The sequence below is a fragment of the Ursus maritimus genome (genome assembly GCF_017311325.1).
Source record: "Ursus maritimus isolate PB19 chromosome X unlocalized genomic scaffold, ASM1731132v1 scaffold_X1, whole genome shotgun sequence".
NCBI lineage: Eukaryota > Metazoa > Chordata > Mammalia > Carnivora > Ursidae > Ursus > Ursus maritimus.
In genome coordinates, this window is record NW_024423319.1 from 97,882,084 (window position 1) to 97,900,036 (window position 17,953).

At 37.0% G+C, this 17,953-nt stretch overlaps 1 protein-coding gene across 1 annotated transcript in view; it reads left to right on the plus strand.

The window, feature by feature from the left end:
* DMD (dystrophin) overlaps positions 1 to 17,953 on the plus strand; it is a 1,667,815-nt gene that overhangs the window by 979,435 nt on the left and 670,427 nt on the right. Inside the window, exon 47 of the mRNA XM_040633145.1 lies at positions 17,678 to 17,779. Coding sequence (XP_040489079.1) covers positions 17,678 to 17,779 — 102 coding nt within the window. The remainder of the gene's footprint in view (positions 1 to 17,677; positions 17,780 to 17,953) is intronic.

Below are 17,953 nucleotides of genomic sequence, written 5' to 3' on the forward strand. Positions count from 1 at the left end.
GAGAAAATCAAATTTGATTACATACATAAAGAGAATCCACGTAAACATAAGAGATTCCAAAGAGACTCAGTCAAAACAAAATATATATGTCATTCTAAACTAAGGAAAAGGGGTGAGGGCCTGGGACTTCAAAGGGAAGGAAAGGAGTTCACAGGAAGAATGGACAGAGTAAATGTTTGGTAAAGAGATGTTTGCTGGGCCATCCAGAAACAATGGCACTTAGAGAGGACCTCAATCAAACAAGACTTGCTAGGTTCCTCCCGATCTACCATACCTAATTATTGACGGTGGAAGTTTCTTTCCTGGGATAGGTTCTCTACCTAAATCCTTCTAGGCATTTGGGGAGAGGTCAAAGGTTCTGCCTGAGGCTTTTTGGTCTTGATTGTTTTCAGCACAAAATGATCTGCATGCCAAAGTGTCACATCTTGGGGTGGCAAGGAGTGCTCCCCTACAATACCTCAGTTTACTAAACACAATCAGTGCAGAAACATTTACAATGCAGTGTGGCAAGTATACTTACAGAATGGTGTGATAGCCCAAAAGAGTGATGCCCAACCCAGCCAAAGTATTGTTTACAGCACAGCTACTAAAGTGTGGTCCTGAGACCAGCAGCATCACCTAGAAGCTTGTTAGAAATGCAGATCATGGGGCGCCTGGGTGGCACAGCAGTTAAGCGTCTGCCTTCAGCTCAGGGCGTGATCCTGGCGTTATGGGATTGAGCCCCACATCGGGCTCCTCCGCTATGAGCCTGCTTCTTCCTCTCCCACTCCCTCTGCTTGTGTTCCCTCTCTCGCTGGCTGTCTCTATCTCTGTAGAATAAATAAATAATCTTTAAAAGAAAAAGAAAAAGAAATGCAGATCATTGGGCTTGTCCTTAAACCTCCTGAATCAGAATAGATGGGAGTGAAGCTCAAGAACCTGTGTTATAACAAGCTCTCCAGAAGATACTTTGACTTTGTGTGGTTCAGGAGCTCTGATCTCAAGACAGCTTCCTGGAGGATACGGTGCCTGATCTGTATCTTTAAGAGATGAGTAGGAATTGATAAAGTGAGATGTGTGTGAGGGAAAGGAAAAGGATTCTAGAGAGAAGGGCAACAAGAACAAAGATAGGGAAGTGATTAATGACATGAAGTGTGGGAAGAAAAACAAATTTAGTGATGTTGAAGTGTAGCCCAGTTTTGGTGAGGCTTCTGTGCTGCTTCAAGGAGCTTAGTCATTATCTTTGAGAGATGTGGGAATCCGTAAAGAGAAGTAACTTGCAAACTCTCAAATTTGGGGCATATAGTACCCAAAAAGGGAGTCTGGTCAGGAGGTTATTGAGGTAGTTGACAAGCAACACGGTCCTGGATGAGGTCTTTGGTCATAGGGATAAAGAAGAAGAGATCATTTACAGAACTGTTTTTCAAGTTGTTGCTGGTGACCTATTGATGAGTTATGAAATCAGTTTAATGAGTGACATGAAATAGAATAAGGTAGCATAGGCTACAGTAGAATATAATACAAATTATTGCATTGTATTTCCTGTGGTATGGTTAAGTAGTGTTTTGGGAAACATGCTTTCATTTAGATATCACTTTCTTTTTATTTCTTATTTTAAGAGAATCTGCATGTTACTTTTATACACAATAAATTAGTAGTCTGTTAATAAGGTCATACTGGGTTAATTACTATAAAGGAGAATAAATTCATCCTCCCATGACAAACTTGGAAAGTATAAATCATTTTATTCATTGAAAAGATAGTAGCTTTCTGCAGTAAAAATGCAAAGCATAAAAAGGCATAAATACTCCCTTGCTTCTCCGTCTTTCGGTGACCTCTTTTCTCTCCCCACAGGCTGGCCAGGGTATCGGTTTCTTTGATGGCGCTCTGAGGATAGGATGTGATGTGTGTGTTTCCGTATTTATATTTTTCCTTTTCTTGTCTTCTTAAAAAAAATCTTGTAGAATGCTTATAAATCCTGTTTCTGCATCATGTTTTTTCCACTTAATGATACATACTGACAATTATTTTCTATATGAGCACCTTAAGGGTGTTCTCATTTTTTTTCCATTTGCATACTCTTGTATCCTAAGGATATACCATAATTTATTTAACCAACATTCCAATTAAGGACCATTTCATTTGTTTTCAAGCTTTGTTCCTGCTTTAAGATGACAATGTAGAACGTTATGCTCAGGCGCTCTCACACATTGCAAGAATATCCATAGGATAAGTTCCTAGAAATAAGATGACTGGGTTAAGATGGCACTTGTTATTTTAGTAAATACGGCCAAATTGCACGTCATAGAGTACTCCAGTTGGTAATATGAAGGAGTTTTTTCCACACACCTTTGTCAACTCAGTGTGTCATCAACCATTTTGATCTTTGCTAAGGTAGAAAAAGATGTCATCTCATTGTAATTTTAATTTGTATTCTTCTTTTCAGTGAGGATAAATTTTTTTCAGGATCAAAAAATGTTACAGAATGATTTATATTTCCTTTTTTGTACACTGTTTTATTCATTGCCAATTTTTTTATATTAGGTTGTTTGTCTTTTTCTTATAGAGATAAATACAGTTTACAACCTGAAGTGAAAACATGTTCTTTTTACAACAAGGATTCTAATGAATGTTTCTTATGACAAATAGGTTCTAGTCTTAAGGTTATAACCTGAAAATATTAAAACAAACCTTTGAACTTTATGGGAATGGTCTTTGTCCTTTTTAGCAAACAGTCCTGTACAGAGACTCAACATGATGACAAATTATAGGATAAATACAGATTTAATTTTGTTAAAAAATTGGAAACAGGTATGTAAATATTTGCTTGCTTTTTCTATCAATCTAACAATAGGTAATGGCTGTGACATGGTTTGCCTTTCCAAAGTCCCTATGTCAACTGACTCTTATTCTTTGAAAATACTTCATTAGCTGAAGAAGACCTGTAGTTTCTCCCTGCGTTGCATTTTTTAAGCCAAGTTTTAAATAACTATTTGGAAGATTAAAATTTCATTCCCACACCTTATTTTTCCTTGTGAAAATCAAAACTGCACTTTTCCAATCTTCCAGACCACCCAGAGAGGTTTGTGATTTGACTTGCCAGTTTTATTAGTGTCCTAAGATGTAATTTATCTAGATCAAGAGAGTTCATTCTGAGCAGCTGGGGACTTTGTAATCTCTTTACCCATCTTGGGCACCAGTTCCCTCTCACTTCTATTTGTTTTATTCTTTGTGGTTGGAATATCATTCCTCTTGACCTACAAGAAATCCAATAGGAATTAAAGCATTCCTACTTTTATCTTCCATTAACCAGTATTAGACCATCTTCTCCAAACCTCTTTTTTCCTTGATCGTTCTGTTGCTCTAAATATACTTTTAAAAGCCATTTTGTCATCCTAGATCTTTTTTATACTTTCTTGAAATCATGTTTTTACTGTACTACAATTTTATTTTTTTACTTACCAGTCTTCCATTCTGTTAAAAGCAAGTCTTTGTTCTCTTAATAGCAAATTTATATAATGATACTTTGGAATAGGTTGCATGAAAACTTCAGAAGCAATGTTATCATTATTTCTTAATTTCCCTCAAAAGAATGCTCTGCTCTGCACATGGTTGCCATCCCTTTCTGAGTAGGTGTGGAGGAGAAACGTGGGAACACTTCCAGTAGTTTTCAAACAACTTCCGTTTAAGTGAATGAATGGACCACCTGGTTTACCGACTATATTGCCCAAGGGATGACTTTGATTGACAGAATACAGGGTAGAATCAATGGAAGTTAAATGAGAAAGATTTTGAACTTGAAAGTTGCCACCCTTGGTGACAGTGGGTGTTGGTAGAAAATAGCAGGCTGAGATTTCAGATATATTCAGAAATGCTGTGCACCTGCAATTTGGAATTCTCAAAACAGTACCATTTTTTCTAATAACTTTTATAAAAACATACAGCCGCCTTTCTTACCTGATTCCAAAAGCTATATCCATGAAGCTGTTTACTCATAAAATTGTATCATTGGATGATAAATGTCATATCCCTAAGGTAAGTATGGAAATGAATTAAAATTCTAGGGTTAACGTTTACCCATTCCCAATTCTCCTACACTCTATCTAGTGCCATGCTTTCCAAACCTTAATGTGGGTGGAATAAGCTGAGGATCTTGTTAGAATGCAGTTTCCTGGTGATACTGATACTGCCAGTCTGGGAACTACACTTTAAAAAGCATTTTCATGGATTCTTAAGTAGGTAAATAGTCATAAATATAATAAATATGTGGGAAGAATTGTATAAATGATATAAATACCTTAGGGTCATATAATGAATTAAACAACTGCAACTTTATTTATTCCTCACTGTTCTTCATATAATTCCCCCATGTTGGGCAGTGAGAAAAAAGGACCTCACTCAGAAACAATTTTATCAGTCTCTTTATATGTGTTGCTATCTCTTGAATAAATGGCAAATCTTTCAGATTCCTCAGCTCTCCTCTTGCTCCACTCTAGGATGGCATCTGGATTGATAGGTGAGGGAAAATTACATGGACTACATGATCTATGGTCCCCATGCTGGTCTCTGTACTCTCCTTGACTTTCTGGTCTCTGCAGTGTCCCTTGTCTGCCTGCTACCTACCCAACTGACCTCATAGCTATGAACTTATATCTTCATCAGGAAATGCTGTGCTCTGCTCACTAAACTGTATTGGTTGCTAAAGGAATCCTTAAGTAAGTGAGTTACCACTAAAGAACACTTAAAATTCGAAATACATAATTATGACACTTCTAAAAGCAAATGTGACTATTATTATGGGTAAGCATGACTGCCAAGAAGTTATAACAACATAAAGCCACTCAATACCCTTTTATGTAGGAGGAGGACATGGATTTGGTGTTAACACTGTATCAGGTGCTATGGGAAAAAATAAAAACAAGAGAACCTACGGCCATAATCGTTGTGATTTTATTTAAAAAGGAGAAGAAAAAACAAATATGCAGAAAAATCATTTAACACTAAAAATAACACTTTCAGGAATACTTGTTTTAAGTAAAACTATTTTACTATTTAATTGTCATCTCATAAACTTACACTAATATAAGCTTCTACTCATATTTGAGAGTTAAAAAAATTTACCAAAATGATTGGTGGAAATTAATTTAGAGATGAATATTTCTAATGAAAGTAGCATTCTCAAGATAAAGTTTTAAGGAATACTTGAAATATTCAAATTCAAAATAAACTTAGATCGTGTTAGTGGGGAAATACATCACAAGTCACATGATTCTTCCCATTGAAGATGTAAGCAAATTTGGTGCACTAGGTTTGTTCAGAAATGCCATAGTGATTTTTTTTGTTAAATATACAGTTCTCTAACTTGAGATTTCACGTATATTAATTTCCATTTCATTGAAAATAAGAGTGTATTATAAATCTAATTAAAAATATAATTATATGTTGTATAAGTCTTCCTATCATCTAACAGGCAAAATTAGGTGGTTACTACTTCTAGTCAGTTGTACTTGACTTAGATATCACCTTTGTATTCCAAATACTTCTAAATTGTCACGTATCTGCTGTTCTCCTTGTCATACCTTTCTCTCTTTCTTCCTCGCTCTCCCTTGAGAGCTGTAGTGTGTCTGGGCTCATTCCTTCACATGTTGGAAAATATATATACAATATATGGAATTATACATATTATGGAAGATATAAAATGCTTCAATCTATATCTGATATATATTTTGAAAAAGAGACACCTTAGTTGTAAATTAACTATTTAAATTATCCCCTAGCGTAAGTGCATTTAATTTGCTGTGTAATTTCAGTGTACAGATCAGTATATTAAAAACGTAAGAGTTGGGGCGCCTGGGTGGCGCAGTTGTTAGGCGTCTGCCTTTGGCTCAGGGCGTGATCCCGGCGTTCTGGGATCGAGCCCCACATCAGGCTCCTCTGCTGGGAGCCTGCTTCTTCCTCTCCCACTCCCCCTGCTTGTGTTCTCTCTCTCGCTGGCTGTCTCTGTCAAATAAATAAATAAATCCTTAAAAAAAAAAAAAAACTTAAGAGTTTGCATGTCCAGTGCTTCTAAAGCCACAGCTTCGAACTTCTGAACACCTCATTGCCTCCTCTGGACATAATGAATATTCAGCAATCACTCACTGATCATAAGACGGCATGAAGTATATAGTTAATAAAAGCACCCACAATTATTTAACTCACAGTGTTTTAATAACAGTTTTAATTTTAAGGTTACAAACACAAACTGCATTTATAATAACTGATTATGTAGCATGTTAGTCATTAAAATGAGATTGATTTTCTTGAAATTAATAACTATTAAGCATTCAAAAGGCAAAATATGGAAGCACTCACTAGAATGTGTAGGATACAACTAAAATTCTACTTATTGACCCATGAAATTACAAAACCATGTGTGCATACTTTTAATTTTTAAGATTCATTTGAGAGAAGTTTTGTGAGTAACCAGTAGAGAAAATATGGATAGATAGGCATCTCTTTTAAATTATCTGATGAAGTAGGTGATAAGAAACACAAAATTAACAATTCATGGTTACATTTATTACAATATATATTCTAGCATTAGCATAGTAATAAGTGCTAGTGGTTTACATAATTGGAGAGATAACACAAATACAAAATTATACACACACACTCCTGTGCTTTACTCAAAACCAGGTAGATGTTATCTGAGATATTATACTATCTTTGCCATTATAGCTAAAGTCAGATTTATTAGAGAAAGTGTTATCTTTATTATCTTTAATATCTTCAATGGGTCAGTTATGAATAGAAGCATTAACTTGCTTATGACTAAGTTAAACAGAATTTTGGACACCATACAAAATAAGAACAATTATTTAAAGTAGCTTTAGAGAAGAGAAGTAGTCTTTTAAAGGTATGTTTGATTTGAATAAGAATAATCAATAGAGTTAAAAGGTTAGAAATGGATGATCATTAGGTTGTTTCTAGTTTTTCACTTATGTAAACATAGCTGAAAGAACATTCTTTGTAGGTCTCCTCACAAACCCATGTGACATTACCTAGTAGAAATGTTGACTCATTAGAGTATTCACATCGTTATTATACATTGTAAATTGCTTTCCACCAGCAGCAGAAAATGACATGAATTTAGTATTTTAATTTGCATATCCCTGGTTAAACAGCTTTTCAAGTTTGTTGGCCCATTCAGATATTTCCTTCTATGAGTTGAGTCTTCAAATACTTTGCCCAGTTTTCAAATGGATTGTTTTCTCTTACAGATTAATATGAATTCTCTGTATATTCTGTGTTCTAACAGTTATATGCGTCTGAAATACAGGTCCACAGTTCCTTATCCAAAACTTTATCTTTGACCTTACAGGAGACAAATGAAAATGTCCGCTTAGCTGGAGTGGTAGAAATCATAGAGAGTTACAAGAATATGAAAATTAAGTTTGGCAGGCTGAATGGAACCCTGGGACTCAAGATGAGGAGTGACATGTTATGTGAACCAAAGAAGGGGCTTTATTCCAAAATGGGTTCCTTTCCTTGGTTTCAGAAACCCTCATGTTAGCTTTGTTTTTCATACATGTTTAAGGAAAGACTACTCAGAAGAGAAACCTCAGGGGCGCCTGGGTGGCACAGCGGTTAAGCATCTGCCTTCGGCTCAGGGCGTGATCCCGGCGTTATGGGATCGAGCCCCACATCAGGCTCCTCCTCCTCTTCCTCTCCCACTCCCCCTGCTTGTGTTCCCTCTCTCGATGGCTGTCTCTATCTCTGTTGAATAAGTAAATAAAATTAAAAAAAAAAAAAAGAAGAAGAGAAACCTCAGATTTTTTTGTTGTCGTTGCTATTTTTTTTTAAACACAAGTTTAATCCAGTTATCCATTTGATTGCTTGAGCTTATGGAAGACTTTAGAAAGAGTTGTTTTAGATAATAACTATAATTTTGGTATGGCACTTCATAGTAAAAAACAAAGCATCTTTAATTTTACTTGATGTGTGTTAATCATGAAGTCAGAGTTGAATTGCTTTTTTCTTTTGAATTTTTTTATTGAAGTGTAGTTGACATACAATATTATATTAGTTTCAGGTGTACTGACTTGCTCTTTGCTTTTATTGAAAATTACCCTAACTGCTGTTTTATATTTTAAAAAGAAACTTCTAGTGCTTAATAATACTTACATTAAAAAATACTCTCTATCAAGACTTCAAGAACTATGTCCAGTTGTCACATGGATAATAAATTCAGCATTGTGCTATATCAGTTTAAAGCAATGCAGATATCGCTGGCCAAGGCAAATGTGCAATGCAAGAAAAAGGTTAACTCTGAAATAGCAAGACCACCTTCTGTTCCATAGGCCTCTCTATTCCACAGAATACACTGCGTCCCTGAATCCGTCTGGGTATTTCAAGCGGTGTTTTTAGGAATAATTGAGCCAGAAACTGAAACCTACGATTTTGTTAGAATTCATCAGAACTGCGTTCAAATGAGGTTTAAGTCATCGTGCGCATAGTAGTGCGTATGAAAAAAATATATAAAAGATGGCATTACAAACAATGTTCCATACAAGGAAAAGGAGAAAAAGGATATTAATATTAAATCATCCTATTTCATGTACACTGGAAATGAAGACCATGAGGAGACATTCTTTCGTGTGCTCATTTATCTCTTCAATAATTCAGTGGTTCTCAGCCAGGGTCGATTTTATTCTCCAGGGGAATTTGTCAGTGTCTGGAGACTGTCTTGGTTCCCACACCTGGGGGAGGAAGGAAGTAGTACTTGCATCTTGTGAATCAGGACCAGGGATGCTGCCAAATATCTTGCAATAAAAGGGCAGCTCCCTACAACGAATCATTGTTCCCACCAAAATGTCAGTCGTGCTGAGGTTGAAAAACCCTACTTTAAAATTATATGTTAATCAAAAATACTTTGTTCTGGTTCTAAACCCTGTGGTTTATCAAGGAAAATCCAACTCTATACATGGAATATACTAAAATTCATAGAACATATAGTATGGTAATTAAGCATGCAGGGTATGCCTCGGACAAACCAGGGTTCAAATCTACCATCTGTTAGCTTGTGCCTTAGGCGAGTTTCCTCACCTCTTGTGACTCTTTTTTAATCTGAAAAAAATGACAGTTATATGTGGTGAAAGGTTCTGCAGTAGAGCTTGAGGGAGATTAACTAGAATGATTTATGTTAAGTGCATAGCAGAGTGTTTGTACTTAGTAAATTCTCAATAAATGGTAGCAGTTAGTATTACTTCTGCATATACTAAATCATTTGATCCTGACCTATGAATATCCTGGTCACATACCATATTTCATTGCTGCGAAGACACCATTGATTAGAATATGCATCATTATTTTATCTGTCACTAAGAAAGAGGTGCTGTCAGTTAGACTGTGACACGCCATCATTTATAAAATGTGTCCCAATTTTAGAGCAATTAATTTGTGGAAAGAAAATGTGGGTCCTAGACATGATTATTATAAAGCCCATCAGCAAGTCTTCTTAGGTGCAACTGAATGAGGCTCCCATTAACCACATTCAACTTCAAATTCACTTGAAAGGGCACAGGAACAGAAACGCAGCTTCCCAGGAAGGCAGGATCAGGCATCTATCTTTAGTGGGATTAGAATTCACAGCAGTTTGTGCAGCATTCACAGAGCACTGCAGGAGATTTTTCATTTTCTTCGCCGGCATCTTCCCACTCCCAGATGACAGGTCAGGTACAAAGGAAGGAGACTTGTATAAAGGTGCCGGGTCAACTCTGGCCTGGAAGACTAATGTGCCCCAGGAGTCAATGTCTTGTGGCATAGGTAGAGTTTCCAAGATTCATGAAAGATACCTGCTCAGTTACAAGAGTTACTATACTTAGGGGATCCCCCCAACTATGGCTCTCCATTAAACATTTGTATTTCATTAGTAGAACTCCTAAGCCAGGTGTAATTTACCCATCAGTCTTTTTTTTTTTTTAATTTTTTTTAGCAGTAGTGATGTTGCCTACTAACATGGTTAACATTCCAACTTTGTCAGGTTTCCATGTAGAAAAGTTCTTCAAAGGTCGGTCAGCTTTTTGTGTAGAGGGGCAATGCTATCTGTAATTCTCAGATACTAAAATACTAAAATTCAGAGATTTTAAGTGACTTGCCCCAACTTATGAATCACTAAGTCTAGAACCCAGATGTTCTTGTCCCTGATCTGATTACTTCCAACAGCACTGTAATACACTGAAGCAGGAGTCCACACACTACAGTGCAAGGGACAAATTCAGTCCACCACCTGGTTTTGTACATAAAGTGTTATTGGAACACAATCAGGCTCATTTGTTTACATTACCTATGTTTGCTTTCACGCTGCACCAGCGGGAGTCAGGTATGACAGGAACCATATGGCCTATGAAGCCTAAGGATTTACTGTCTGGCCCCTTATAGAAAATGTTTGTTGAGCCCTGCTGTAAGGTCTAACTATAAATTGTTTGACTGTCTCTATGAGTCTATATGAGGAGATAAAAGGCAAATATATTTCTCATATTTTATCTTAAAAAAAAAAAACTACCCGTATACTTTTTCTGTGCAACTGAAGGTTTTGAGAGACACAAATCCCAAGCCCACCCATTTCTCTAGATCAGTGGTTGGCTAATTTTTTCTGAAAAGGATGAGATAGCAAAGGTTTTAGAATATACTTTAGGATTTATGGGCCATATCGTGTCTGTTGAAAATAATCAATTCATGCCAGGATCAGAACTTACAGAGCTGGGCTTTAGAGCCCACAGTCTTTACCGCTTAGGACTTAGGAAGGTAGTAAAACCTAGGGAGCACCACTTTCAGTAAATGACTCTGGTTAAAGTATGGCTTTAACCAGATCAGAGATTTAGTCCTCATTCAAAAACTATATGTATAAAGGGTTTCAGAGTAAGTGTATCAGGTTTCCCCAAACAAGTACTTCCTTCCAAACGATGTGGCTTCAACTAACTCCCTTGGGAATTTGCTTATAACTACTGTCTCTTCTTTGCCTCCCTCCAGTTTCATCTTCACACAGCAGCCAGAATGATCTGTTAAAAAAATAAGTCCAATCACATCACTCATGTGCTGAAAACCCTCCCATGGTTCCTAATCTCACACAGAGTAATGGCCAGGGTCCTCACATAGTTGCCCTGTGGGGCTTACCCTTCCCAGCCTCTCTTGCTTGCTTCCTGCTACTCTCCCCTTTCTCACTAGGCTCCAGTCACCCAGGCTTCCTCATTTTTTTTTTTACCTAACATGCCAGACACACTGCTGCCCCTGGGCCTTTGCACTCATGGTTTCCTCTGCATGGATCGCTTTTCCCGGAGAGCAGCTTGATTCATTCTTTCACTTCCAACTAATCTTTATTCAAAGACCACCTTCTCAGTGAGCCTTTCCCCTCCACACCTTCTCAAATGTGCCCCTCCCATCCTTCCTCACCCCACACATATACCTATCTCTATGTGATGCTTTTTTTTTTCTCTTTAGCACTTTTCACCCTCTGAGGTACCATAATTTGTATTTTATTGTCCATCATCTCCATTAGAAGGCAAGCTTTGTGCGAACAGGAAAATTTTGTCTGTTTCATTCACTGTTAAATATCCATTACTTAAGCTAATCATAACATAAGAGGTGTTCTTATATTTAGTCAGTATTTATTGAATGAATTAATATGTTGGGGATCTGTTGGTAAGATTTCATTTGTCAGAATAATTCTGCCCAAAAGTCTCTGAAACCCCTTCTTCATGAGTGGAGGGCTTCTAAGTGTGGCTTCTGAATATCAATCTCATTACTTGATGGTCACACCTATGTCCACTCTCTTATTGGCCTTGAACATTCCAAGTATGTACCTTGGTAGATTATATCTTCTTGGTTTCATAACACTTGCCACTTTAAAAAAATCAATATTGCATTATACTTTGTATATTTGGACAGATTATTTTTGAAATCCATAAATCTCTAAATCAGAAAAAAGCCTCCCTTTGGTGGGCTGCCCTTGATTAGCTCGGAATGGAAAGAGAGAACCTGTCATTCTCTGTCAATCAGCTTGGCACGTACTTGACAGCATGCAGTTACAGTGAAGGAGAGCTGCGTTGCCGTGGTCTCGCAAACCTAATTGTAGATAAATAAAAGAACAGTCACCCAGTATGAGGGGAAAGAGAAAGAAATGCAACTGCACAATGTTGTGTTTTTCCATCCATCAGCCTTCATTTGTCAGAGTCTGCCTGACAATCTAGGCCAGAGAAGTCAGGCTCTAACACAATATTGATTCCATTTCATTTTTCGTTTCTTGCTACCCTTTTTAGCAAACAGTTTGTATGTGGAATGAGAGATGGGGCAGCCGAAATATGTGACCAGGGTACATTTATTTTAGAGGTTTACTTTGGTTTTTCATCCCAGGACCCATATCTTTGTTTGTTTGTTTGGCTGTTTCACTATAATGTTGTAATTGTTAGCTCTTGCTGCAGTAACAAATAGCCCCAAATCTCAGTGACTTCTAACAACAAGCATTTATTACTCGTGCGTCTATAGATCAGCTGCATCTTTACTTCACACTGTGGATCACGTTCAGGTTTTCTTATAATAAATTGTGGATCTGCTTCAAATGTCTATTGCAGAACCCAGGCTGAAAGAGCAACTCCTATATGGTACATTGTTCTCTCATCGTAGAAGACAGGAACAGGGGTACGAGCTGATCTTAAATTGTCTTTAAAGACCCAGCTCACAGCTGTCATACAGTCTCTTCTGCTCACAGTTCATTGATCAAATTAAGGCACATGGTAAAGACCAAAGGCAGTGGGGAGGAAAGTGTACTCACTCACAGTGTAGACATGTTTATGGAGTCAGTGAATAATAATGAAGTAATAAACCAATTGTATTCACCAACATCTTAGAATTTCCATGACTTCAAAAGTGCATTTTTTTTACATTTCAACTTCTCTGAGATTGAGATATATCTCATAATAGTGTCTACAAAATCTGTTTTTTTAACTGTCTTAGCAGTTCATAAAATAATAATGGTTCTTAGAATCCATGCTATCTTAGAGTTCATAGAAAAAATTGTTGATCGTGGGGATTGACAAAATAGCCAAATGGCAAGAAATACTCTTTATAAATTAGAAAACTGAGGAAATGGTCACTTAAGTTTGCTAAGGAGAAAGTTGTCATTTTTATCCTGAACTTTTTTTTTTTTTTCGGTAGCAGCATACGTATCTCATTCACACCAGCTTATCTGAATGAAAAACCATGCATTAGTAGATCTTTTTTTCTGTCTATTCATGTATTCATATATATTCATTTTTAGAACATCAATTCAAATGCAAAGTGTGATTCCCTCATTCAGAACCCTTTGGTGGAGTCTCCACTAAGGTCCTGAGGATAGTGTAAGAGATCCTTCTTTCCTGGCTCTTGCCTTCTATTCCTGTGCGATCTCTTCCCATTGCCCCACATGGGCTCACTGTGCTGCCCCTGGCTCCTGTCTTGCAGATCCCAGATTCCCTCTTGCAGTACTTTATATCATCTGTTCCCTTTGTCAGCCAGGTGCCTGAGCTCTCTGTGTTCCAAGCCTTTGCTCAAGCCTTTCTTCAGCTGTGAGGCCAGCCCCCACCCTCTTGTTGTCCCTCAAACACAGAACTTATCAGTTCCTTCTCTGTGCCCCACTGTACATTGCACTCAGCTGGCTGTTCTACCTGTTGCCTTCTAAGTTTAATATGTGATCGTTTGTCTTTATCCTTCACAAAGGACTACATTATGCCCTGTAGTATTCAGCCAAGACTTTGAAATACAGTGAATACTCAGTCCATCTTTGTCAAATGAACAAAGAATAAATGAATGTTGAAACATATGTGAGAGGCTGTTTATATCCTCCTTGTATGGTGATATATAGTATGCCATACATATATACATATATATCCATGTGTTATGAGGCTAGCAATAGGTAAAATGATGGAGACACAATTAAAAATAAAACAGGGCAAAATGTCTCTCTGTTACACTTTCCTTGGGGCAACTTTCTAGTTGAAAAAATGTGTATAATCAGCTTAATATGAAATTAGAAATATAATATTGACTGTATCAATTTTTAGCAAATGTAAGTGTGCATTAATTTGCATTGGAATTGCTGCTTTCCCCCTCACAGGTGTTGTTGAGTCTTTTTTCTTCACTAACCTTTGATTCGTGGCTTGTCAGACCAACAACTCCCCAATAAGAGTAATACTGTTTCATAAGAAATAACTAAGACTGAAGGTACTTAGAATGTCACTCCATTTGGGAAACCTGTGAGGGCTAGATTTTAAAATACACCATGATATTCTCCTAGTGATTATTAATGAGGGATTACTCCCTATTCTCTAATTACTACAAATTATTTTCTTAAAATTATTCATGAGACTGTAGTGAGCTGTCAATTCTATGAAATGAGGGAAATAAAACTCTAGTCATATCATAAGGGTCTTGACTTCTGGTGAACAGTCTTACAGTGTAGGGGATATATTAAGAATAAGGCAGGGGAAAAATCCTAAATGGAAAGGTGCTATTATTAGAGGTGAGGGTTTTTTTTTTTTTTGAAATTCTATGAAGACTTTCTTGTCTGAATGTTCTTTGAAGTCGAACACTTTTTGCTTAAAAACTGGCGACTATAATTAGCTATGTTTCCATTTTAGTGGTGACCTCCTTCACCTTATCTTAAATCATATAAAGATGTAAGGCCATTTGTGAGATAAAAGGTTTACTCAAACCAATTCTTTGACCTGGATATCATCAGTTTGGCAATCATAAACCCACAAAGAGACACCCTTGGTGCATTTTTAAGGCTATGTAAGAATTTATTTCTTTTCTATGGGAAGAGACCGGATTTTCTCTCACTTACACCCTAGAAACATATTACAGAATGTACTGGAGTCAAACCGGAAGAGAAAAAAATAGCATGGTATTAAGAGATACGACTGCCAATTTTAGAGTGCATACACACACCGTCTACATGGCTGAGGGAGGGATATAGTGGACCTTTAGTGGCATACATTTGCTGGTTATAATCTCAACTCTGCCACTTGCAGACCATGTGGTTTTGGACAACTGACCCAGTCTCCCTCAGTTTCATCATCTGTAAAATTAGATAATACCCTTTTGTGGGAGTGTTAAGTATGAAGGAAAAAAATGTATGAAACACACACTGTTTGACACATAGTAAACTGTTAGTAACTCTGGTTTGTAAATATTATTACAGCAGTTAATATCATTATAGCAGTTTCTTGACATTTTCAGCACAGCTAAGGATTGTAGCAGCATTTTTTACTTTTGCGTAGTCCCGTGCTTCAGCTGGGGTTGTTTGCTCTGCTGTGCTTTTCAATTTCTCCGTGTCAAGCTTTCATTGTTGGAGAGATATCATTTTTTTTTAATTTAATTCACTTATACTTCCATTTTCTCAGAATGATCATCAGCTTCGTATAGTGTATTTTTCTCACACGAAGGAAAAATACACTAAAGAGTATTTTCAGTGAATTTAATTGGATTTACTACAGTTGACCCTTCGAGCAATCATATTTGACCCTGAACAACAGACCTACCTTTTAACTAATAAATTCACACTGCAAATAAAGGTATTGAGGTAAATTGTAGAATTTTATTTTCACAAATGGCCTCTGTGATTTATCAAAGGTATGTGTAATTAGAGACCAGGCTCTCCAAAACATGGCCAAGAAATAACAACAAAGAATTTAGAGCTGAACATGATTCTTTCACCATTGCTCTATTTCTGTGGGACTAAGGGTAAATCTCATCCAGGTACTTAAACTCTTCATTATTTCATTGAAGGACAAAGAGATGACATTAGCAGTGACAGAAGGACATGTTAATAGGAAACATTTCTATGAAGGGAAGTGATGTGACTTTGCAGTGCTCATTCATCAGAGGACTAAATCTGGGCCTAACCGAATGGCCTGAAGAGGGAATATCTTACCTTCTGCAGGTGCAAACCAGGACCATTTCACAAGGTGTGCCAACGTTTCCTCAGTTCATCTAGCAAGCACCTGCTTCAAATTCAGCTCTAACTAATATCTGGGCTGCCCTAATGTCAGCCTTGCTACTGTTCATGTTCATTTACCAATGAAAATTTCATGAATTAGAATGTGTTTTTTCCTAAGGGAATTCCTTGTGATAAAAAATGCAGTCTCCTAACTGTGTGCCAAAGCCTTCTGAATAGTAGCATCAGTGCTTTGCGATCTTTGGAACTATTTATTTGGGATTGCGGAAGAGGGGCAGGGAGAGAAAGATGGTGGTGTTCATCATTTGGCCACATACCTGAAACATCGGTAGAATTATTGACTATTTGTCATCAGTTTAGGAAGATATAGAATTTATACGGGGTACGCTTATAAGCAGTTTTCAAGGAAGAAATACCCAGTTCTCCCAGAGTCCATGCTGAATTTGAACTCGTTTCAAGTTCACAAGATTGTTTAAAAAATAACTTTTAGAATTTTTTTTATCATTCAGAAAGTTCTTATAATTTTAGGTCCTGTTTTCCTCCATAATTATTATTCCTGAAGGTGGTGTGTGCCTTGATGCGTATGTGTGCCCACCACCCCCTGGTTTTTAGTATAATGAGAACTAAGAAATAATCCCTTTCAGGAGTGTGTGTCGAACACGCATAAACTGTAAGACACCCTGTTGTGCCCTGTAAGTTATAGTAATTTGGGTTCAGAGGACTCCCCGCTCTGATGAGCTGAGAGAGAAAGATACAAACGGAGTATAAAAGGAAGCAGTGGCATGAAGACACGTACACACAGCAGTGCTGGGAGGCTCCAGGGTGGGAGAGGGAGGAAGGGAGATACGCGTTAATCAGGAGTTGCTATCCGGGGAAGATTGCCCAGCCCCTGACTGACGCCTGACATTGATTAATCGATATTCCATCCTAGTGTTTAGCAAGTGTTCCATCCAAAAAGTCTTCTGTAATATTTAACTTCACTTCCTTCAGCTTCAATTTATGCACATTTCTTTTGTTCTCTCTTCAAGCGAGCTAGACAGCAGCCAATAACAAAACACTTTATATTCATATCTAAAGAGGTTTTTGTTTGTTTGGTCATTGTTCAGTCTTCTCTAGACTAAGGGAAAACAAACTTGTTTTTTTTTAAATAGTGAAATCATTCCTCAAAAGGCCTGTTTAATTTGACTGCTTAATAATTAATAAGCCTTGACATGGTGCTTTAAGTGTTTACTCTTTGGAAAGAAACTTAATCTTAACAATGATGTGGGAAGAATTATTTGGTTTTATTTCGAAGCGAAATTATGTATCCAAAGCCCAAAAGAATCCTGTTAAAATAAGAAGTTTGTAAAGTAAAATGAACATAGGATTACTGGGATTATTGAAGCTAACAATAGCATTTATCCATATTAATCATATTCGTAAGTCCTATTTCTCATTATTGCATGTGAGGTTCATTTCTTTGAAGCACAAAGTTAGTGTCTGTGTTTCTATTTAATACTATTAGGGTAGAATTCAAGGAGATTTGGGATAAATATTTTCAACTTTACTCTGTTCCACAATGGCCTCTATTTCTTTTCTCTGCTCTAAAGCTACTTTCTTGTGCCCCGATGTACCATGCAGAAATTGATCCGCAATACATATGGAGTCTCCAAGGGTATATTTAAATTTAGTAATTTTATTGCTAACTGTGAAGTTAATCTGCGCTGTATGTGTTCTTTTCCCCAGGAAATTGAAGTAGCAGTTCAAGCTAAACAGCCGGATGTGGAAGGGATTTTGTCTAAAGGGCAGCATTTGTACAAGGAAAAACCAGCCACTCAGCCAGTGAAGGTAATGAAGCAACCTCTAGCAATATCCATTACCTCATAATGGGTTATGCTTCCCCTGTTGTACATTTGCCATTGACGTGGTCTATTTATAATCAATGAAATAACTTGTAAAGAAATATTGTCTATACCGTAATAGCAGAGGCTGAGCTGTCTTTTTGATCAACATATCCTATTT